The sequence below is a fragment of the Prionailurus bengalensis genome, chromosome B2 (genome assembly GCF_016509475.1).
Source record: "Prionailurus bengalensis isolate Pbe53 chromosome B2, Fcat_Pben_1.1_paternal_pri, whole genome shotgun sequence".
NCBI classification, from domain to species: Eukaryota; Metazoa; Chordata; class Mammalia; order Carnivora; family Felidae; genus Prionailurus; species Prionailurus bengalensis.
In genome coordinates, this window is record NC_057349.1 from 78,405,078 (window position 1) to 78,428,600 (window position 23,523).

General features: G+C 36.0%; 1 protein-coding gene across 4 annotated transcripts in view; it reads left to right on the forward strand.

Annotated features, from left to right (window-relative positions):
* The window catches only part of ORC3 (origin recognition complex subunit 3), a 62,120-nt gene that overhangs the window by 16,141 nt on the left and 22,456 nt on the right, over window positions 1-23,523 (forward strand). For all 4 annotated transcript variants that reach the window (XM_043591910.1, XM_043591911.1, XM_043591913.1 and 1 more), the window contains exons 6-13: window positions 214-362; window positions 1,637-1,770; window positions 3,428-3,587; window positions 5,077-5,190; window positions 10,737-10,870; window positions 11,350-11,413; window positions 20,682-20,798; window positions 22,171-22,250. In XM_043591910.1, coding sequence (XP_043447845.1) covers window positions 214-362; window positions 1,637-1,770; window positions 3,428-3,587; window positions 5,077-5,190; window positions 10,737-10,870; window positions 11,350-11,413; window positions 20,682-20,798; window positions 22,171-22,250 — 952 coding nt within the window. The remainder of the gene's footprint in view (window positions 1-213; window positions 363-1,636; window positions 1,771-3,427; window positions 3,588-5,076; window positions 5,191-10,736; window positions 10,871-11,349; window positions 11,414-20,681; window positions 20,799-22,170; window positions 22,251-23,523) is intronic.

Sequence of the window (23,523 nt, forward strand, 5' to 3'; positions counted from 1 at the left end):
AAACTTTGGCTTAGTGTTAGTCTGAATTAATGAAATTTCAATATTAAAGAGAAGATACTAATGAACATTAATAGTTAAAATGTTAAATGTTACATTAATGTTAAGTGTAAAAGAATACATTCTGCCCAAATGTAATATACTGATTAAGAAGTTTCAGTTGTTTCATATTTGTTTTAAAGGGAGATAAGCTTTCTTACCTTTTATATTCTGCAGATATGAAACATTTTTTGCAAAAGCTGGTCTCAAAGTTGATGAACTGCTGTGTAGATGAGGAATCCAAAGAGGAAAGTATTCAGGTCACCCAGAAAAAGACATTTTGTTCAATGGATTCTCTTTCCAGCTGGTATATGAGTGTCACACAGGTACATGTAAACTGACAATTTTTGGGGGGGGGATTTGCATCTGATTGAAGAGGCTTAGAATTGCATTAAACGTAATACTGTTCTAATAAGAATATGCTTATGCACCCTGGCTGTTAAGTAATGGTAGCTACTTACTTTTCCTAAGGCTATTAGAATTTTAAAGTATTCTTTTATCAGTATGCAGTCTAATTTCTGGTAAGTATTTAGGTTCTCATTTTACAAGGCCATTTTATTTGTGGGAGAATGTCATCTAGTGACAAAAACAGCATCAGGAATTGGTTCTGTGGCAGATTCTATCTCTGTGACAATGGCTATGACTTTAATATATTATCTCTTAGGTTCCTCAATATTTGCTTTTGTGTGGTTGAACCATGCTGCCAGTTCCCAGTGTCAACTTAGTCCAATGAGAAATAGTCATTTTTTAAAAAAATCTAATTTGTTCCACATTTACAATTCTTGGGGAATAAATGGTCTATAAGTAAAGTACATTCAACAGTAAACAGTTAACTAAAAAGAAGTTCCATTCTGCCATCACAGTCTCTGGTGAGAATGAACAACCTAGGTGATTCATGGATAACTGTACCATAAACCACAGCTTTGGTTTATGATGCCGTGTAGCCAGATACTATGGGAAAAAATACTGTGGTAACATTTTCTGATAAAACATATTTGCTGAAGTCGACCACAAGTGAAGTTTCATTTTGCTTTATATAGGAATTAAGTTGGGTCTCATGCGTATCATGATATCTTAATTTGATCCACAATTTTAAATTTTCTAGAAATCAGATGCTACATGCAGTTTATGTCAGATATCTTTAAAAGATTGGGATTGGACCAGATGATATTAAAGGTGCTTTTCAACTTGAAATTTAACAGTAGCAGACCAGCAAGTAGTGTTGTTTATTGTGCTTTTCAATTAAAAATACTAGTTCTCACCTTAAAGCAAAGCAACATATAACATTCTATTAACAGAAAAAATAATTTATAGAAAATGTTCTCCCCATGCTTTTTTGTCATTTTCTCAGATAGCAAAAAAATATAAATATTTCATATGAGTTATAGATTTTACTGAACCTTTTTCTTGGTTATTATTCCCATGTCAGACACAAAAAGATTCTGCTAATAACTGTTGGAATGAGTTTCTCTTTATTATGTGGGAGAAATAAAAGAAAAAGCATTACTGTAAAATGTAAAGGGAGATATATCATTGTAGTGTTGTAGCATTGTTTGAATGGTAAGGCTTACTTTTAACTCCTTTTTACGTGACTTTAAAGAAGACAGATCCAAAACTGCCAAGGAAAAAGAGGACTTCGTCTAGCCAATGGCAGTCTCCTCCTGTTGTGCTTATCTTAAAGGATTTGGAAAGCTTCACCACAAAAGTACTCCAGGACTTCATAATTATCAGCAGGTAGATGATATATCACCTGGCTTTTACATAAAATTCTTTTTCTTAAGGAAACATGTAACTTTTAACTTGAAGAGCAACCTTTTCCAGAGAAAATGAATGGCAGTTTAATCTTCATTTTAATACCAACTGGATAGAAACCAGAATGATTTCAAATTCCTTATAATTAAATGTTCAAAGACCTCCTATCAGATTTTCATTTGCCTTTTGATCCAAGAATGAGATCAAAAGACTAAAGTTAGCCACCTTTTAATTAGTATGAAAAGGCAATATAAAATGTAGTTTCTCTCACCAAGGTCGTCTGTCTCTTGCCCATTAAATCGATAAATTACTCCAGCTTGAGATGTTTGTCAGGTCTTATTTTCTGATACCTATCCACCATTAGAAGCTCTGAGTTACATATAGCTCTTCTGAGCAAGTATGTTTTCTAAATAATATTATCTTATATAATTTTTATAATGAGAAACTATTTTCATGATCTCATTGGATTTTCAGGGCATTCCTGTGAAATTCAGAATTGAACTAACTAACCCTATTTAAAATCCAGTGACATGTATTTGCCGTGGTGCATTTTTAGGATATAATTTATTTTGGCTTTTTCTGTATGTTAACTTAATAGGTGTGGCTAAATTTACCTAAAGCTATATATTGTCTTATAATTACTATTTTGATAGTGTCTTTTTTTCCCCCATAGAAACTAAGATTTCTAGATTCTAAGAATTTTCTTAATGCTAAAACTGAACTGCTTAACATGCTTGAAAGTTGCACACTAAGAATATTGACAAAAAAGCTGTACTTTTTTGGAGCTTAGACTTGTGACTCCTGTTGCCATCTAAAGTGAGGAAGAACTTAGAGCAGTAACAGAGCCAGGGCACTCCACTCCTATGAAGGTAGAACTGCATAGCTAGAATACTGACAAGCAATAGCCATTAGGAGGGAGCAAACAAAATCATCAGCCATGGTACAAAGTGTTCAGACCCACAGTAGCTCTCAAAGATAGTGCTGTTTTACTCTGTGGGAGTCATTTGTGTTCATACTAGTAATACTAGGAATAAATCATGTCCAATAAGTTTGAGTTAATGCAAGGAAAGTATGTAACATTTGTAAATGGTGTCCATTAAAAATATGTCTTACATATGTGTAAGGAAAGTTTCCTGTTTCTTAGCTATTATGTATAGCTGGGTGGCATAGTGTTTGTTAGAAATGTGCATAAATAGAATAAGTTACCTTGAAAAATGTGAGCTTCACGTCACTGAACTCTTAAAGCATAGACTGGATGTCTAACTGTTAGGAAGACTACAGAGCTCAAACTTTGGATGAGAGGTTCAATTGAATATCTAACTCTTCTAACACTTGAGATTGTATAACCTTAGAGAGAGGCACTTGATCTCTCTGGACCTCTGTATTCTTATTTATAAAATGAGAGGATCTTTTAGTAGATTGATTTCAGAGCTAGAATGTCTGGGAAAAAACCATCTGTATTACTTTAATGGGAAAATAAGTGACCTAGAAAATTTTAGTATTTAGAATGATACTCTTCATCAGTGTCTTATACAGTAGACATTCAGATAAAGATGGTCTTAATTTGAAATTTGATGTATTGAAATATATTTGCTAAAAAAAGAAAAATCCCAATTTTGTATTTTCCTTTGAAAACCAGTCAACATCTACATGAATTTCCACTAATACTCATTTTTGGAATTGCCACGTCTCCTATTATCATCCATCGGTTGCTTCCTCATGCAGTATCATCTCTGTTGTGCATAGAACTTTTCCAGTCTCTGTCCTGCAAGGAGCACCTGACTACGGTACTTGATAAGGTAAAAAGAAAAAATTGTATCAGTGAAATAGGATGAAAAGAAGACAGCCAAGAATAGATGATAAATGTAAACATTAGTGATAAATTTCTGAATCTCTCAGAGTATGATATTGAACATATTTCTTCACATTTTTTTATATTTAATGATTTTTATAGGGCACAATATTGCCTCTTCAGATAAAATAAAAGCTTTGTAGAAAGAATGATTCTATTTTTCTGTATCTACCTACCTACCTACCTACCTATCAATCAGTCATTACTCAGTGGAAAATTTTAGGTTTTTAATAAATTTTAATAAAATTTAGTCATTTCCTAAAAACAGCAACCATGTTTTTACTCCTACATTTTATTTAAAGTAATTTGAGGGGCGTCTGGGTGGCTCAGTCCGTTAAGCATACTACTTCGGCTCAGGTCATGATATCGCACTCTATGAGTTTGAGCCCCATGCTAGCCTCTGTGCTGACCTCTCAGAACCTGGAGCCTGCTTTGGATTCTGTGTCTCCCTCTCTCTCTGCCCCTCCATTGCTCAAGCTCTGGGTGTCTGTCTGTCTCTCTTAAAGGTAAACAGTAAAAAAAATAAAATAAAATAATTTGATATTTTTAGTGGACCCTTTCCTGTCATTGCTGCTCTTGGCAGAAGATAAATACTGACATTTCCTCAGACCTTAGCTCTATGTTTCAATTAGTTTTAGTTCTGTTTCTACCTAAATTATTATTGACCTTCCACAAAGTGTTGCCAGACTCAACTCTTTCAAGGTGTGCTTTATATTGCTTGTGTAAGGTAAATTATGAAAAACTTCCATTTATTTACTGACCACTTATACATTTTTTCCCCATGAAGCTGGTATCCGTTTGTTTATGGATACTTTGAGGAAAATTTTTATAGCTGCTGTATTTAAAATTGCTCGATTGTGGTCAAATGCACGTGGCCTTTTATAACTACATTTCAGTTTTAAAAGCCTAGTGTGACTTTTCATTTTCAGGTATAAAATCTTCACTTTAGGCCATTGAAAATTAGCTGAGTAATACAAATGCAGCTATTTTGTAACAGATAACATCTGTTAATTTGGGGTTTTTCGTTCAACAGTACATAATGTGTTATTCCTCATAAATGTGTGTAAGTTAGGGATGAAAAAGAAATCTTATAATAAGAATTACCAAAGCCTATAGCTTTTTCAGTGGCTTCTGGCGGGAGAAGACGGATTGTATAGTTAATAGATGGTATTTTTTTTAATTAGTAATTGAATGGAAGATGGTGGACATCTTTGATTCTGAAGATGTAGTATGAATAGCTTCTTTTGGTTATGATTCTTACGTAAATTAATTTAAAGTTTTAGTTGATATTTGACCTAAAAATAACCTAGCTACTTTTATAGCTTTCATGGTTACTGTGTCATAGTATCATTCTTTGCCTCATGATTTATACTTGATATTTATGAAGAGTAAAGACTAATAAGGAGTGTGTCCTATTCCCCTTTTATGTCTTTCAGCTACTTCTTACAACTCAGTTTCCCTTTAAACTAAGTGAAAAAGTGCTACAGATTTTGACCAACATCTTTTTGTATCATGATTTCTCAATTCAAAACTTTATAAAAGGACTTCAGGTAAGAAGACGCTAATGGGTGTGAAAGTTCATAAGCTGATTCTAAGTAATTTGCATATTATTTGAAACTATTTAGTGTGATAAGACATTTTAAATGGCAAACTCTAAAATAAGTAAATTCAAGTGTCACCTGGGTGGTTCAGTCAGTTAAGTAACCGACTTCGGCTCAGCTCATGATCTCACAGTTTGTGAGTTTGAGCCCCGCATCGGGCTCTGTGCTGACAGCTCAGAGTCTGGAGCCTGCTTCAGATTCTGTGTCTCCCCATCTCTTTACACCTCCCCTGCTCACGCTCTGTGTCTCTCTGTCTCTCAATAATAAATAAATGTTAAAGAAAAAAAAATTTTAAATAAGTAAATTCAAGTTATGTTATTCTAGGCTCTACCATTTCTTAGTTACCTGCAGCAAAACATAGAGAATATATTAATGCAGATGTCAAAAATGGATAAAGACATCCCACACACCCCCTGCACTCCAATGATTCTTAACTATTTAGGGGTAGGGAGGAAGGGACTCTTATTTATTTATTTTTTTAATATATTTATTTTGAGGGAGAGAGAGCATGAGCAGGGAGGGACAGAGAAAGAGAGGGAGAGAGAGAATCCAGAGTAGGCTCCACACTGTCAAGGCAGAGCCCATTGACACTGAGCTCAATCTCAGGAACTATGAGATCATGACTTGAGCCAGGTTTAACCAACTGAGCCACCCAGGTGCCCCTAGGGACTTTTTTTGTTTGTTTGTTGTGAGATTCTTGATTTCTTCCTAAAAAATACTATATATGAGGGATCAGCAAATTTTCTGTAAAGGATCAGATATTAAATATTTTTGGCTGTGAATGCTACATCTCTGTTGCCTATTCTTTTTCTTCTTTTTAAATAACCAGTTAAAGATATAAAAAACATTTGTAGTTCCTGGGCCATGTAAAAATAGTCTATGGGCCATAGTTTGTTGTCCCTTGCACATATATGTATATGTATTCATTTGTATTTATTCTTGCATATTGGGAGAGCAGTTTTACTAAGGTTTCATGAATTGCCAGAAGAAAATTCATGAACTCAGCTTCATACTATCTGTTCTAAACTACAAAAGGAGCCCATTCTCCAGTTATTTGGAAGTTAATGTTATCTTCTTCTCTTGGCATCTACCTTAAAATACCTTAGCAAAGTGTAGTCATTATAAATACATGCCATTGTAAATACATGTTACTAAAACCAATATATTAGTAACCTTCAGTACAAAAGTGCAATATTATAATACCTCACATTTGTGTAGTAACTTGAAGTTTACAAATTATTTCTGTTATGTATTTTTTCTCCATGTAAAACACTGTAGTGCTCTCTTATGGCTAACATATGTCTTTTTTTCCAACCTGACTTTAAAAAAAAATATTTCAAAGCAACAAAATTACCTTAGCAATATGCGAAATTAAATGATATTGAGGTATAATACATTTCTTAATTTTTTTTTACATTTATTTATTTTTGAGAGACAGAGCACTAGTGGGGAAGGGGCAGAGAAAGAGAGAGAGACAGACAGACAGACAGAATCCAAAGCAGGCTCTAAGTTCTGAGCACAGAGCCCGACGCAGGGCTTGAACTCACAAACCATGAGACCATAACCTGAGCCAAAGTCAGATGCTCAACCGACTGAGCCACCCAGGCACCCCAAGATCTAATACATTTCTAATTTGCTTCTCTCATACATTTTACTTCACTCATTTGTTTACTGAAAAGTATTTATCAAGAGCTGACTGTAAGCCAAGAATTATGCTGAGCCCTAGAGATACAGAGGACAAGGAAATCTCTGCCTTCAGATTGCTCTTTTGTTTAGTGAAGGAGGCAGAATGGGAAATTACAGTTCTCAATAGTCAGTGCTATGAAAGAAACGTGTGAGGATTCCATAAGAAAACGAAAGTATATCCTAAGGAATAGAGGCTCACCAGATTAAAATGGGAAGCGCATTCCAGGTAAAGACAACAGTAGAGGGAGAGAGAACTGTTGGAGGACTACTGCACTGATCTAGACAAGATATAACAAGGGCTACACTAAGGTTGTGATAGTGGAACTAGAGAGGAGGAATCAGATTTGGGGATGAGATAGAATCGACAGACCCTGGTGACTAAGTGGATGATAGGATGCATAAGAGAACCATAAGTTCTATCTTGGCAAATGGATTGGAGGTGGTACCATTTATTAAGTATATGTGTTAATATAAAGTGAAGAGCCACTTAGAAAAAGGTGAGTTTCTTTTTGTATATGGTTTTTTCAGGTATGTTGGGTAATAAAGATTTGGCACTCAGGAGAAAGATCTGGAAGTAAATAGAAATATTTAGGATTTATCATTAAAAGGTGGTGGTTGAAGTCACATAGTGAGGATGAGGCATCATCCAGAGGAGTGAGGAAAGGACTAAGATTAGAATCTGATTGTAAGCTGACAAGAGTAATAGAAAAGGAGACTAAAAACAATAAGGAAAACCAATAGAAAGTAGAGTAACATTGAAGTCAAGAGAAGAATGAGTTTTAGGTAATATCATTTCTCAAATACCATTGAGAAAGCAAGCAAAGAAAAGGGTATTCATAGAATTATGTAATCTCTTGGGGTCTCAGTTTTCTCATCTGTAAAATAGGGAATCAGATTAGATGATTTTATCGGTTCCTCATAAGTTACTAAGCACCTCCTTTGTGCTAGCTCGTACTAAGTATTTACATTGTTTCATTAATGGGTACTATTATCCTCAGTTTTGCAGGTGAGGAAACAGAGGGTTAGGTTAAGTAGCTTGGCCAAGGTCACACAGCTTTTAAGTGGTAGAGCCGTTAGACCCCATTTGTCTACTTTTCCTAACCATCAGTGGGAAGTAATGCGTTAAGTCCTATTTTCCATAGAGGGTGCAGTAGGGTATATAATCATTCTGTATATGTTTAAGGTTTTCCTTCATTAGTTGGCTATGTTGACCAACTTGTTGACCCAGATTTTGAGAACATACTTAGACAAAGTAGGTGATACTGGGTTCTTATTTATAACTCTACTGTAAGTCATGTGACTTCCTCCCATCTCTCCTCCCCAGCAAGTCCCTTATATGTTTGTTTTTTACTTTTCTCATATTTAAAAAGTGATGTTAACATTGGAATAAATACTATCACAATATAATTGAAAAATGCAAGTAAGAAACAAGATTTTGTTAATATGTGTGAAAATAATTTAGCACTTGGCATGAACAGTTACTTTCTGTTTGGTATTTGTTTCTAAGTAAGGCTGGCTCTTTTCTTACAGCCTCATCCTTCCTCCAGAATGAACTATTTTGGAGGATTTCCTCTACCCTTGGGTATCTGGTCTTCAGCTCTATAGGCTCAGAGATTCATTATCAGTTTACCCAGTAAGGATCAAGCTCAAATACCTTAATACCAATATATAAGCTATCATGTTAATTTATTAATTTGTGATGGGAAATTCTATTTTCTAGTGACAAGACTGTGTTTTGTCCACTCTCTAGGGAAACTGTCTAGTATCAAGGTGTCTGGAAAAACCAAATTGGCCATAAAAAGGTTGCTTAGGGTCAAGTTTTTAACATTTGAATAGTCTTGTAAGATACATCTTACAAGTTATGGTAGGTTCTGGAAAATCATTCCCCCTTATACTATGGGGACAACAGCACTCTTAACATTTAAATTTACCAGATATTGTACCATGTTTTTCTTCATGAAATAAAACTGAATTTAAAAAGATATCTTTTCTTTAGCTATTTCTCATTTTTCATTATTTTTTTTATCAGAAGGGAAAGTTTCTACCATTGTAACATTTTTATTCAGCAGACCAAATTTTTTCACTGATTTTATAGATGAATATTTTCTTGTGAGTATTTGGACATCTATTAAACTCTGAGGTCACACCCCAGTCCTATCCCCACCATATTTACTGTTGCTGTGAGTTGGTTCTGCAGAGAGTTGATCTATCCATTCATATTAGTTTCTTCTAATACATACTTCAGAGATTACAATTTTCTGAGCTTGTCCACAAAATCAGAGTCTTAAAATATTAAAGATACAGAATGATTTATGCATTGTTTGTAGTGTTATTGTGACATTAAATATATTAGTGCCATACTTTTGCTGTTTAAAAAAAACCTTAGTGTGCTGTTTCAAAAGGCCACATGCACCCCAATGTTTATAACAGTGCTATCAGTAATAACCAAAGTATGGAAAGAGCCCAAATGTCCATCAACAGTTGAATGGATAAAGAAGATGTGGTATGTGTGTGTGTGTGTATATGTATATATATATATATATATATATATACATATACACACACACACACATACATATATACATATACATACATACACACATGTATATATATATGTGTATATATATATATATACACACACATACATATATACATACATACACACACACACACACACACACACAATGGAGTATTACTCGGCAATCAAAAAGAATGAAATCTTGCCATTTGCAACTATGTGGATGGAACTAGAGGGTATTATGCTAAGTGAAATAAGTCAGAGAAAGATAAATATGTGACTTCACTCATATGAGGAATTTAAGATACAAAGCAGATAAACATAAGGGAAGGGAAGCAAAAATAATGTAAAAACGAGGGGGAGGGGCGCCTGGGTGGCTCAGTCGGTTAAGTGTCCGACTTCAGCCAGGTCACGATCTCGCGGTCTGTGAGTTCGAGCCCCGCGTCGGGCTCTGGGCTGATGGCTCGGAGCCTGGAGCCTGTTTCCGATTCTGTGTCTCCCTCTCTCTCTGCCCCTCCCCCGTTCATGCTCTGTCTCTCTCTGTCCCAAAAATAAATAAACGTTGAAAAAAAAAAAAAAAAACAAGGAGGGGGACAAATCATAAAAGACTCTTTTTTGTAATTTTATTTTTTACATTTATTTATTTATTTTTGAGAGACAGAGACAGAGCACAAGTGGGGGGAGGGGCAGAGAGAGGGGGACACAGAATCCGAAGCAGGCTCCAGGCTCTGAGCTGTCAGCACAGAGCCTGACACGGGGCTCGAACTCACAAACCGTGAGATCATGACCTGAGCCAAAGTCAGACACTCAACTGACGGAGCCACCCAGGCACCCCAAAACATAAGAGACTCTTAAATGCAGAGAACAAACTAGGGTTGCTGGAGGGGTTGTGGGTGGGGGGATGGGCTAAATGGGTAAGGGGCATTAAGGAAGACACTTGCTGGGATGAGCACTGGGTGTTATATATAGAGGATGAATCATTGGAATCTACTTCTGAAATCATTATAGCACTGTATGCTAACTAACGGGTATAAATTAAAAAGTAAATAAAAACAAAACAAAAACTCTTTAAAATAAATAAGAAACCAGTTTATATAAAAGAATCTGCAGGGGGGACTGTTTACTTAATTTGACTGCTCTGGAAACCTAGATCTTAAACATATCTTGGCCAGGTCTATATTACAGTGCTAATACCAGAGGGATTTATTTATGAAGCAACAAAAAGGTTTGTTGACATGAAGTTACTCTGTGGAATTAGAATGACATTATATAATCTTCACATTTCTTTCAGCTTTCTCTATTAGAACATTTCTACTCTCAGCCCCTCAGTGTCCTATGCTGTAATCTCTCGGAAGCCAAGAGAAGAATAAATTTTTTATCAGAAAATCAATGTGAAAACATCCGACGTCTTCCATCATTTAGGAGGTAAAAAGAGAAGTGTATATTTAACACATAATAGAATTTCGAGTAAAAAAAAGTATCTCAGATCTAGCTATTTTTGAAGTGGGGAAAGAAAAAAATAACCATTTTATATAGAGCACAGTAAAACCTTTCTGTTTTCACTCGTGAGATTTCTTTGTTGGATTTGAAAACATACCATAACGAAAAATATTTTTACAAAGGGATATAATTTGCAGTTTCTCCAGAGTTACTTTTATAAAGAACATTTTCTGATTCTGGAGTTTATGGCTTTTGTTTATGATTAGATCCCTAGATTCTGAAGTATAGCTGCTTTGTGGAGTTAGAAATTACTATTAAACCATGACTATTATCTTGAATTTATTTTTGAGAAGAAATAAAAGAATGTGGCCACCAATCTAGGTAGTTCTTTTCCCCCATGTGATAGTCATATCTTTAGAATGTTTAATTTTCTCTCTTTGTGTACGGGATGGTGAAAATTTTAGGCACGTGGAAAAGCAAGCTTCAGAAAAGCAAGTTGCACTATTGACCAATGAGAGATTTTTGAAGGTAGGAATGTGGATGTATTTGTTTCAGTTTTACTTTTTTTTTCTTCATGAAAAACAATGTGCACATAAAATTTATTCATTGAATTTATAAAACATACCTGTCTGTCCTAATATGCTTTTCACAGTGAATTAGTGGGTCTTGATGATCATATAGGAGTATGACTATTGAAGATGACACAAAACTTTAATTCTCTAAAAGATGACCTTTTTTATTGAGACAAAATATTAACTACAGGTTTATCGTATGGTGTATTTCGAAAATACTTTTGAGATCTCAACTTTATTTCCATATTCCATTTTGGAATCTGCAGGCAATGTCATTTTAATGTTTTTTTTAAAGGCTGTCATAAATAAAGGCACATAGAAGCCATGCAGTTTAGGGACCCACTGCTAAGTGGGTATTGATTTGATTTGAAAAAGATATCATTCTATATTGATACAATGCCAGGGAAGAAGTAATGAGCTTAGAAAATTGAGTGAACAATACAACACAGGGAATATCAAAAGGAAGATTTTTTTGGTTCTTTCTTGAGTAAATGATACTCAGACATGGTACATAATTCAAAAGGCGAAGATAATATACAGTGAAAACACTCCCTCACACCTTTACCCTCCAACTACCTACTTTCTTTTCCTAGATACAGTTAGTGTTACTAGTTCCTTATGTGTTTTCCTAGAAAGATTTTTCACATATACAAGGAATTTTACGTATTTTAGGAGTTTCCTTCTTTCTTTTATAGAATATAAATGAGTATATTATATATGCTGTTCTGCACCTGTTTTATTTTGCACTTAATGTTGAAAATCATTTCATATCAATACTGAGTGTGGTATAGTACTTTTGGGATGAATGTACCTTCATTTTACATAGTAAGTCCCTTAATGATGGACAACTAGAAATGCATAGTGTCACATTTGTTTTCATACTTGTTATGCCTTTTTTAAGGAAAAAGTTGTCAGAAAATTGTAATAAAATTAAGATGAGATTGAAGTAGCCCTATTACTAGTGTAAAGGTTTTGCTGGCCCAGACTGTTTTCAAATTTTGAGTGAAAGAATGTTAGTTCCTAGAGGGTGTGTGTTCTGTATAGCTCTGAATACTAATTTACCTTCTATTCATAAATGCTAAAAAGAGAATGGCTTTTTTATAATTGAGATATAATTGACATACAGTATAACAGTGGACAGTGGCTTTTTGTTGGGCATTATTTCTAATGCAGAATCCACACTGGGCCATAATATAAAATCACTTCTAGACTGGGTTTAATAATCACTTTAATCATCTCTGTAACCTTTTTAGAGCAGTATAAGAAGTTTTCACGTCCTAATGCAGGTTGTTTTGGTAGAGGGAACTTTAAGAACTAGTGGAAAGGGATGTGTGCATGTTTACCGAGTTTTAAGATTAGATGGATTAGCTCTGCTGAGTCAGCTAGTTGCCAAGTGCATTTCCTGCTAGAGCATATTTTCAGAAGCCAGGAATAGATTTTTAAAGAGTACTTTTAACCATTGAAATGACAAAGGGAGAGAATCTCTAGGCTCATCTGTTGTAGAAATAGTCTGACATTTATCTCTGCTTCTCAGTAACATTTCATGTATTTTCTAAGCATTTATTTATCTGTTCTTGTTCTTATTGCACTTATCAGCCCCATTTGTTATTATCTGCTGTATTCATTTTAGGATTGCATATTTTATTATTTAAAGGCTTATTTTCTTGAGACTTACATAGTGAGAAATAGGAAAGTACACAAGGATTTGTAGCTTACCCTAAAAAAGTCATGTGCAGGTCACCTGCTAAATTCAAAGACCAAAAGAGGTCTGTGAGGGGCACCCGGGTGGCTCAGTTGGTCAAGTGTCTGACTCCTGATTTCGACTCAGGTCATGATTCATGGTGGGCTGTGAGTTCAGGCCCCACATTGGGCTCTGTGCTGAGCATGGAGCCTGCTTAAGATTCTCTCCCTCTCCCTTTGCTCTTCTTGCACATGTGCTCTCTCTAAAAAAAAACAAACAAGGTCTATGAAAAAGATTAATCAACATGTCTGTGGATTTTTGTAGTTTAGAGTAAAAGTATCTTTGTATATTTTATTCATTTATTTAAGCATTTATTATTCTTTTTCTCCTTTTATGGTTTTTTTAAACACATAATCAATTTTTATATGTATTTTACCATGATTAAAAATTGGAAAAAACCCCACATGATAATTAAAAGTATGGTATTTCGTGATACAGGGGAAGATCCTGATTATGACCTCAGCAAATTTCAACTTGCATTTCAACTCCAGATACTTGTTAGCCAGGTATACCTTAGAAAAATCACTCACCCTATTTAAGCTTCAATTTCCTTATTTATAAAATGGGACAATAATTCCTAGTGTGATTTCCTCATATGGTTAGTGATAATCAAAGTCCATTCAGCAAATGAGAGTGATTTATGAACAAATATACAGTAAAACTTTTATAAATGTGAATCATGAATATTGTTATTACTTTTCTCTATGATTAAAAATTAAGATCAATGTGAATGTGTAGTTTCATATATTACATATTCTGTATTATGCATACTAAATGTAATATTCTTGCATTACATGGTTGTATAGATTATGTAGTTATGTAGATATGTGTACTGTTAGAATTTATCACACTCAGATTTTGAAGACATAGACCTCAAAGTATACTCGAGAGAAATTTATACTCTTTATATCTAGATTCTTTCGTCCCTGAATATCTACTTTGCTCCCTACCCTGATTAACTAAACCCAGTAGTTCTTAAACTTTAGTATGTATCAGAATCATGGGGAGGGCTTGTTAAAACACTGATTAATGGCCTCCATCCCCAGAATTTCTGCTTTTGTAGCTCAAATGTAGGTCCCGAGAATTTGCATTTCTAGCAAGGTCCCTGGTAATGCTGATGCCTTTGGTCTGAAGACCATTTTTGGGAACCACTTGAACTGGACTGGTTGCCTAGAAGGAAATGTTTATTGTTTCCCTTGCCATGTTCTCTTAAATTTAGAATTAATCTAAATTCTAACTTAAATGAAGGATTTATATGAATCATCCCCAGACTGGACTCAAGATGTTAAAAAAACCTTCAACTCCTTTAGAATTATGGACCCTCAGTTTCACAGATACAGCTTTAAAACTATATGTCAGCTTTGTATTTCATAAACTACATGGGTTTTTTGAAAGTATACTTTCAAATTTAAAAATTCAGCTGACTAAACCATATACATGTGTAGAAGTTTCACTGGGAAGTTCAAGCTAAGGCATGACATAGAGCTGATAAAAGATTAAAGATTATGTGCATTCTTTCATTTCTGAGTAGTCTGTCCTGCGAATGTATTGTGCAGCAGAGTACAGAGGCCAAAAAGTGCACTCTGACAGTTAACAATCTAGTCTTCCTATGCTTAAGCAGAATAGGCCTGCACAAGCTCCCATTAATGCAAACTTCTGATGACTCAAGAGCTTTCAAATCCTGTGGTAGAGAAGTGTAACCAGATAATCTTTTTTCTTTTTTGTTAATGTTGTTTATTTTTGAGAGAGAGATTGAGCAGGGGAGGGACATACAGGGAGGGGGACAGAGGATCCAAAGCAGGCTCCATGCTGACAGCAAAGAGCCTGACACAGGGCTTGAACCCGTGAATGGCAATATCATGACCTGAGCTGAAGTCAGACACTTATCTAACTGAGCCACCCAGGTGCTCCTATCCAGATAATCTTTAAAGTTTCTTTTGGCTCTAAAATGCTGTGATTTTATTTACTTGTTCATTAAACAGATTGGTAATTTTTTTTTTTTTTTTTTTTTTTTGCTGACTAGTTAATTTATTTAGATTCCTCATTAAAATTTTATTTTAGCAAATCTGTTTAATTGGAGATAGGTAAATTATTACTGTGGGTTTTAGGTGAAATAGCAAGAGCTGTTACTGTTTATATTTTTACCATGTTTTGCCTCATACCATTGCTTTAGTAATCAAGGTTTCTGGTTTTTTTTAACTTAACCCTTTAATTCATGAAACATTATTTCATGAGAAGCTGTCAAAGTGCCTTATATAGAACTTTCAAATTCTTCATAATTGCAAAGATGATTTTTATTATTGCTTGTCCCTGAAATTTTGTTTCAAGTCCAATATTAAGGAGAGCTTTGAAAAAGATTGTTGCCTCGTATTTGCATAATTATTATCTGATAATAAAAAACACTAGGCCTTAATATACTGGAAGGAATTTTTGAATAGTGAGAAATTCTTTTTCTTTCCATGAGCAAATGTTTCGGAGGAATGGAATATTAACAGCTTTTCCCAATTAGTAGATAGTTTTTATGCATTGTCTCATTTTGAGTCACAGCCACCACATACGACAGATGTTTTTATCCCTTTGTATAGATGAGGAGAGTCACAAAATGATTAAATAACTTTGCCTATCTAAAGTGTCACAATTAGCAAATGGTACATCTGGCATTAATACCCAGATCTGACATCATAGCTCATACATTTTCTGTGATGCTTCATTGAAGAATTAGTATAGGGTGATGAGAAGGTGCCTAAGGTTCTGTATTAGTGTTTGAGAAATCAGAAATGAGCTTTCCAAATACTGTGGCAAGTTAACAGTGAAGATAATTTGTAGGAGGCTTAGAAAACTACTTGGTATTAGGTAGCTTTGGCCAGGTGTCATGGAGCACTACATGCTGCTGCTCAAATTAGAAAAGGAAACATTCACACACAAATGTACACACTTTATTTTCAAAATACCTTGTAAGAAAAGCAAGTCTCAACACCATATCTAAGATTAGGCCCATTTTAATCCTGTGCTGACTACACCAACCACACCGTCTCTATTACTGGTAATGGCTGTTCATGTTGATCTGTCTTGTCAAGAAGTTACATTATACTTAGTATATTTAATAAATGACTAATTCCATGTACTTCACATAAGAAAATCTGTTTATATATTTTTATTCAAATCTTCCTTAAAGCTATTTGGCTTGGTTTCAACCCCTTTCAACTTAGATTCAATCTCTTGCGGGTGACAGGTGAAGTTTTTTATTCTGACTTGTTAATATTTTATGTCTCTATTCCCTCTGTACCCAGCAAGATTTTAAATCGGTTGAGAGTAGGAAGTAAGTCTTGGACTTGTTAGAATTGTAATTTGTTAGTATTAGAAAGATAACCTGATTGAATATACTCATTTTACAAATGAAGAAATGTAGCCAAGAGAGAGGAAGTGAAATATCTAAGGTCGTAGAGCAAGTTAGTGGTAGATTTCTTTTCACCATTTAGTATGCTTTTCATGGTGATTCGTGAACAAAAGGCACAGAATTACTTCATGAGTTTGGTGGTAACCTGCCTTTCACCTACCTTTGCCTCCACCTCTTCTTTCTATTTCTTTTGACAGACAGGGCAGGAGGAGGGGGGAAATCCATTAGGAGAAATAATTAAAAGAAAAGAGAGGAAAGGAAGAAAATGACTGGAAACAAACTACTACATGTGATCAAACAAGTGAGGCTTTAGCACAATAGTGCAGCAGGAACGGGCAGCTTCAGTGCAAACCCTTCATCAAGTGCTGCTGGTCTGAAGTGCCCAGTGGGAACACAGAGAACAAAAGGCTGAGGCAGATGAGAGGAGAAGCACACAGGCCACACTAGTGCTGGGAGAAAGCCATGCTTTGGCACTCCAGGAGCTGGCTGTCATGTGATGAGACACTGAGAATCAAACACTGTTGGTCAAAATTTCTCCATAATGAGAAAAATCATGCTTCGCTCTAGCAAGATGATAACTAAGAATAAATGCTGTGTTCTTAGACAGCAGATACCTCTTATTCCTAAAACCTAGTGTCTGTTTCACCAGCTTTTGTTATCAGTGAATTGATTGAAAGGAACATATTATAAAAATTTACAGCCATTTTTACATAACTTACTTTAAATCTTCCTGGTGTCACTCTTCACCCCATACATAACATTCTGGACACAAAAGTAATAAATACTATGGAAAGTAGAAGAGAATTGCAAAAACTAAGCATCATGGCAAATATAATTCTGTCTGATCATATTTTCTTTACCTATATATATTTAAATTTTACATAGGTATTGGTTTCCTTTCCAAAGAAAGTAACCAGCTCAGTAAAAATAGGGGCCTTGTCATGTAAGTAAACAAGAATACATGAATGATTTTGACTGAATGACAGACAAGATTGATGTGATTGGAGATGGCTGATTTAAAAGGGTATACTATACATTTACTGGCCACCCACAGCCTAATATAAATGTGGCTTTTTAGGTCCGTAGTGGTTTCTTTGTTTTTTTTACCCTGAGTCAACATTTACAAATTGAGACATTTTACATTACAAATTCAGACTTCCATCTTTTGTTGAAAAATTAGTAAATCTGGCCCACATCCAGCAAGACAACAAGTGGTTGCTCTTATTTAGAAGGGAGACTGAGTGCATGTTGGCCTCCGTTCATTAATGTACTTCCTCATTCAACAAAGTTTGTGAGGGTCCACTGTGTGCCAGGTGTTAATCTAGGTTCTGAGAATATAGGAATGAACAAAACTGACAAAAACCTCTGCCTTCATGGGGCTTACATGCTATCAAAAGAAGTAGGTAAAATATCTGTGTTGCTAAGGAAAAACAATGAAGGAAAAAAGCAGAATGTGAAGTTTGGTGTGCATGGGGAGTTGGATTGACATTTTAAATAAGGACCTTACTGAGAAGGTGAATTTTGAATAAAGACTAAAGGAAGTTACAGAGCTTGCCATGCAGGAATCTGGCAGAAGGGAATTCCAAACAGCAGCGAGACAGCAAGTGGAAAGGACCTGAGGTTGGAGCCTGTCTTGATGTTTGAAGAGGAGCAAGGAGGCTGCTCTTTTGTATTTGATATCAGAGAAATATCTTTGTTTGCGTCTCTTTATATCAAAGATCAGAAAAGACCACGAGGTCTTCATGTGTCAAGAAAAGAAGAAAGCATATCTCTTTGGGAAATAATGAATATTACTAGGCAAAGTGTATCTCTGTTAAAAAGAATCATCCTAACCACAGTTATGAAATAAAACAGTGGCAGCCATGATCAGTGTATGGCTGTGATTCCAGAGGAAAAATTTAACGACTGGAAAACAAGATTACTATTTGAACAGGCTTTGTTTTCACATGTGCATAGTGTGATGCTGCTGTAAGCATTAAGTGGAGAATTTTCTCAGCATCAAAACCTATAAAAAGGTGTTCATAAAGTGCATTAAGAATTGACCTGGAGAGAAGCATTTGCAGATACGAATCTCAGTAAGACAAAGGATTTAGAGAATAGTATCATGTAGAAAGTTAATCATTTGGATGTTTTCTGCTGCAGCTGATGAGAACACAGATGTAAATAACAATGGAATCTTATGTAGAGAGTAGTTCCAGAGTCAATACATAAGGCAAAAGTGTGGGATGGTCAAAATAACTTAACTCTTGAAAATCCCTTAGAAGGGTATAGCAGATTTCTCATGAAGTCCAGCATAGCTAGTTTTACTTCCAGTGTTGGAACCAGAACTCCATTTCCTCAGTTGGGCATTGGATGAAATAGTATGCTGTGTTATGTGAACAAAACAAAACATGTTTTAAATGCTAGAATTCCACTGGGAACAGGGATGTAATCACACAGAGGTAGGAAGGGACTGAGATCATCTGGGAGAAGAGCATGTGCATAATCCTCCTTCCACCCCTACCCAAGGCATAGTCCCTCGAGTGTGCAACATTGCCCACAAGGTGTAAAGTATTTCAGTTTCCTCCCCCTCTGAGTAAATTCAGTTCTGCATCACCCATTATTTGTACATGCACAAAAGCATGTACTCCACTAAGCAAAAGGAATAGGTAGTGCAAGAAGCATGAAGTATGGTTATTAATCAGTAATAGATTCCTTTCCCTCCAGAATACTTTTCTTTGTTTAAAAGCTCTTCAGGCATACATTAAGGCAAATAATTAGTGGCTTTATGCACTCTCCATGTTACAGCATATAGTAAAATTAGAGCTGAATGTACTCTCCCAGTGGTGGTTAAAGTACCCTTTGTTAGGATAGGAGACCTAGATTTTTGAAATTACCAACTAACTCAAATACTGGGAGGAAAAACATTTTGATTCTGAAAGCTTTTTCATTTGCCCTGTGCTTTCAGGTAATAATCTGTAGATTGCTGATGAAGGAATTGATTTCTAAGTGCATTAGAGTTTAGGAAAATATATCAGATTTGTTGCTTTTTATAGGTTAGGTTTGCTTGAATTTATTCGTATCTGAGGTGTTATTTTCTGCAGGCTTGACTGCTAAAAATAATGGGTATCTGCAAGATATTACTGGTGGAAAAAAACCCCAGCCCGGCAGTTAAAGTCCTTTTTTGACTTACAGAGAAGAAAAAAATGTGAAGACCATGCCACAGATCATAATCCTTTTAAGAGAATGTTACAGGATGAAGCAGTTATAAAAGTATTTGAGGTCTGAAAAATACTTGGATGTTGATAGAATGTAGTGTGTTAAAATCATTTCTAAACTGTTTCAGAAGGTTCTAGAAAACATAATACCCCTCCCATTCCCCCCCGCAAAAAAGCCCTTTTGAAACTGATTTGTGGGATTAGTCATCCCACAAGTTTCTTAAGACACTATCTCCCATAGTATACTTGTTGGAGTCTAAATTCTAAAGCTTGATGGCTTTAGATTTCTCTTTTCATTTTTTTTTTAATTAGTAAAGTGAATAAAACCAGTGTTAGAAATTCTCAACAAAAAGCAGGCATTTATCAGAATCACCCGTGGTGTTTCTTCTATAGTCTTTCTTTGAAACACAGTTCTAATTGTACTTTAAGAGAAGCATAGGCCTTAAGTGTAACCTCAGCAACTGTTAATGATGTTGGTATTGGGCTCGGTAGTGATCTTCTCACCCTTCTGATGCCAGCAAGGTAGAGGGTGGTAGGCCTACCTCGCTGTGGCACATACTGGGTCTCTGACACAAGCAGGCATCCAGCAGGGTGCTTTTTTGCACACTTGTGGGGAGCCAAGTTATAATGGCAGTGCTATAGATAGAAGGAAACTACAGGACTAATTTTGGTGTGTGTAAAATATCACCAGACCTGATACTAAATCAGAAATACCCAGCCTTTATCCTAGATTTTGTGTGCGTTACTAATTCTCAAAATTAAGGAAATTAATTTGTAATTCTGCATCTTTTCTCATCAGTTTTCCAGGAATTTTATATATATATAGGTAGATTTTATTATTCTTTTAATTACTGACTTACATATTTGTAATGTATTCTGTGATTTTTAGGAGGAAATACAATCATTACTAGAAAACTTACATGTTTACCATACAAATTACTTCCTGGTTTTGAGATGTCTTCATCAGTTCACCTCTTCTCTTCCCAAGTACCCATTGGGTCGACAGGTAACCAGAACTTCTTCATTTGGAATGTCTGCAGTAGGAATATCAGTAGTTTCTTGCTTTGATTTCAGCAGCATTCAGGCATCAGAATTTGAAATGGATCCAAATCAGGCACTGAGTGCACAATCTAAATCCATTCCAGCTGTACACATTACTGGTAATTGAAGCAGTATATTTTGTTCTGATGGCCACGGCTAGAAACAACCACATGAATCCCAGTGGTGTTGCTTCCCCCCTCCTCCCCCGCCCCCCAGTGTATTTGTCCTAAGGCATTTTAACCTTTTTCTTTCACACTTCTTTGTCATATATACTGAGAGAGTTGATCCCCCCACTTTATCAAAATAGCAAAAAGAATCTGTTTGAGAATGCTTAATGGTTAACCTTGCATTCCACCAAGAACTAAAAGGGAAACAGCATTTCTGCCCTTGCAAAATTATGCCCCACTGGCCTTTGTGTTATACTCTAAACCTGTGAACCAGCTAGGGAGTGGATGTTAGTGGAATAATTCTGTATTCCTAAATATTTGCATCCTGCCTCAAAGGGGAACCGGGGTACCGGTTAGAGAACAGTGGTACCGCGTGGGTCAGTGGGTTAAGCGTCCCACTCTTGATTTCGGCTCAGGTCATGATCCCAGAGTTGTGGGATCGAGCCCCGTGTTGGGGTGTTGGGGTCCAGGCTGAGTGTAGAGCCTGCTTGGAATTCTCTCCCCTCCGCCGCTCCTCTCCCCCATGTTCATGTTCTCTCTCTCTCTCTAATAAGTAAATAAATAAAGGTTTAGAGAACAAATCTAAATACATAGGAATGATTTGTTTATGAAAGGATTTCTGCCATTAAGCTTTCTTTTTAATAATCACATATTGCTTTTATTTTATTATTTTCTTATTGCAGTGTGATCAGTATTATCAGCCAGTCCCAATGTAGTCTCATGTTGCTTTTATGTAAATGGTATTCTTTTTTTTTTTATTTAAAAAAAAAATTTTTTTTTTTCAACGTTTATTTATTTTTGGGACAGAGAGAGACAGAGCATGAACGGGGGAGGGGCAGAGAGAGAGGGAGACACAGAATCGGAAACAGGCTCCAGGCTCTGAGCCATCAGCCCAGAGCCTGACGCGGGGCTCGAACTCCCGGACCGCGAGATCGTGACCTGGCTGAAGTCGGACGCTTAACCGACTGCGCCACCAGGCGCCCCTGTAAATGGTATTCTTATATAGTCTGACCTATGTGATGTGTGCCCAGTCTGTTGTCCTCTAAAGAAAATGATTGTTTTTAATAATATTTATTTTTTTGTCTTGACCATTTATGATTTTGTCAAATGAGCAGTGTGTAACTTAGTACATCACTTTTGGTTCCTTACAAGTGTGCTTTTTACTTACAGATCAGAGAGCTGTACTGCACTTGTTTAGAAAAGAACATATGGGATTCAGAGGAGTATGCATCAGCTTTGCAGCTGCTGAGGTAGTTTTGTTTTTTTTTCTGTTTTGTCTGATGTAAGCCTGTCAATAAATAACCCTTTCCTCCAGAATGTTGCCTGCCAAGGGGTTTTTAAGTAGCCATGCTGTGTCTAATATTTGTAAATACCTTGAACTTGTTTGTGGTTTGTGGTGGTTTTAATGTAGCAACCATCCATTTCTTTGCTGGTTTTACCTTGTTTTTGAACTTGATTTTTTTTTTTTTTTCCTAGAGAGAGATTGTGAGTGGGGGAGAGGGGCAGAGGGAGAGAGAGAATCTCGAATAGGCTCAATGCTCAGCCTGAAGCCTGACACGGGTTTCGATCCCACAACCCTGGGATCATGACTGAGCTGAAATCAAGAGTCAGTACTTCAACTGACAGAACTACCCAGGTGTCCCGAACTTGTGCTTTTTAAAATTTTTTTTTTTTTCAACGTTTATTTATTTTTGGGACAGAGAGAGACAGAGCATGAACGGGGGATGGGCAGAGAGAGAGGGAGACACAGAATCGGAAACAGGCTCCAGGCTCCGAGCCATCAGCCCAGAGCCTGACGCGGGGCTCGAACTCACGGACCGCGAGATCGTGACCTGGCTGAAGTCGGACGCTTAACCGACTGCGCCACCCAGGCGCCCCCCGAACTTGTGCTTTTTAAAGTAAAATGAGCATTTAGTCAAATATTGACACTACCTGAAGAGGGCTTAGGTATGGATAATTTTAATCTTGCCAGCTTGATGGCATGGCAGGGAAAGTAATCATGGAAAGTGATCTCACCATGGCCCCAACCAGGATGGGTGGAGTTGCAGCATCACTTGGTGAAATGTGTCCTGTGAAAGAGGTCACTGCTGAACTTGAGGACCAGCGATGAGGAGGCAGTGGCCTTGATGCCTTATCCCCATCTGAGCTGGCCTTGCTCTCATTAGCACGGGAGATCATAAATTTATCTAATATTATATAAATAAGACATCTTGGTGTTGTCACATATCAGAGATCACTTAACCACCCTGACAGATTTACCTTTTAAAGTTATAATCATTTGTTTTTCTTGGCTTCACTCATACATACGTTGATTTTTTAGTCTTCCATAAAAATAATGACCACTTGGAAAATGAGGAAAGGAAAATCAAGTGTGAGTTAAGTTTCTGCACGCACACTTATAATTTTCCTCAGTGAATATAAATGCTTATATGAAAATATCATAAAGAAGTCTGAGAATTGAATATTTATTAAGTCTTGGCTTCCTCTGGGCCCACAAGAAAAGAACAGATGGGCACAGTAGGA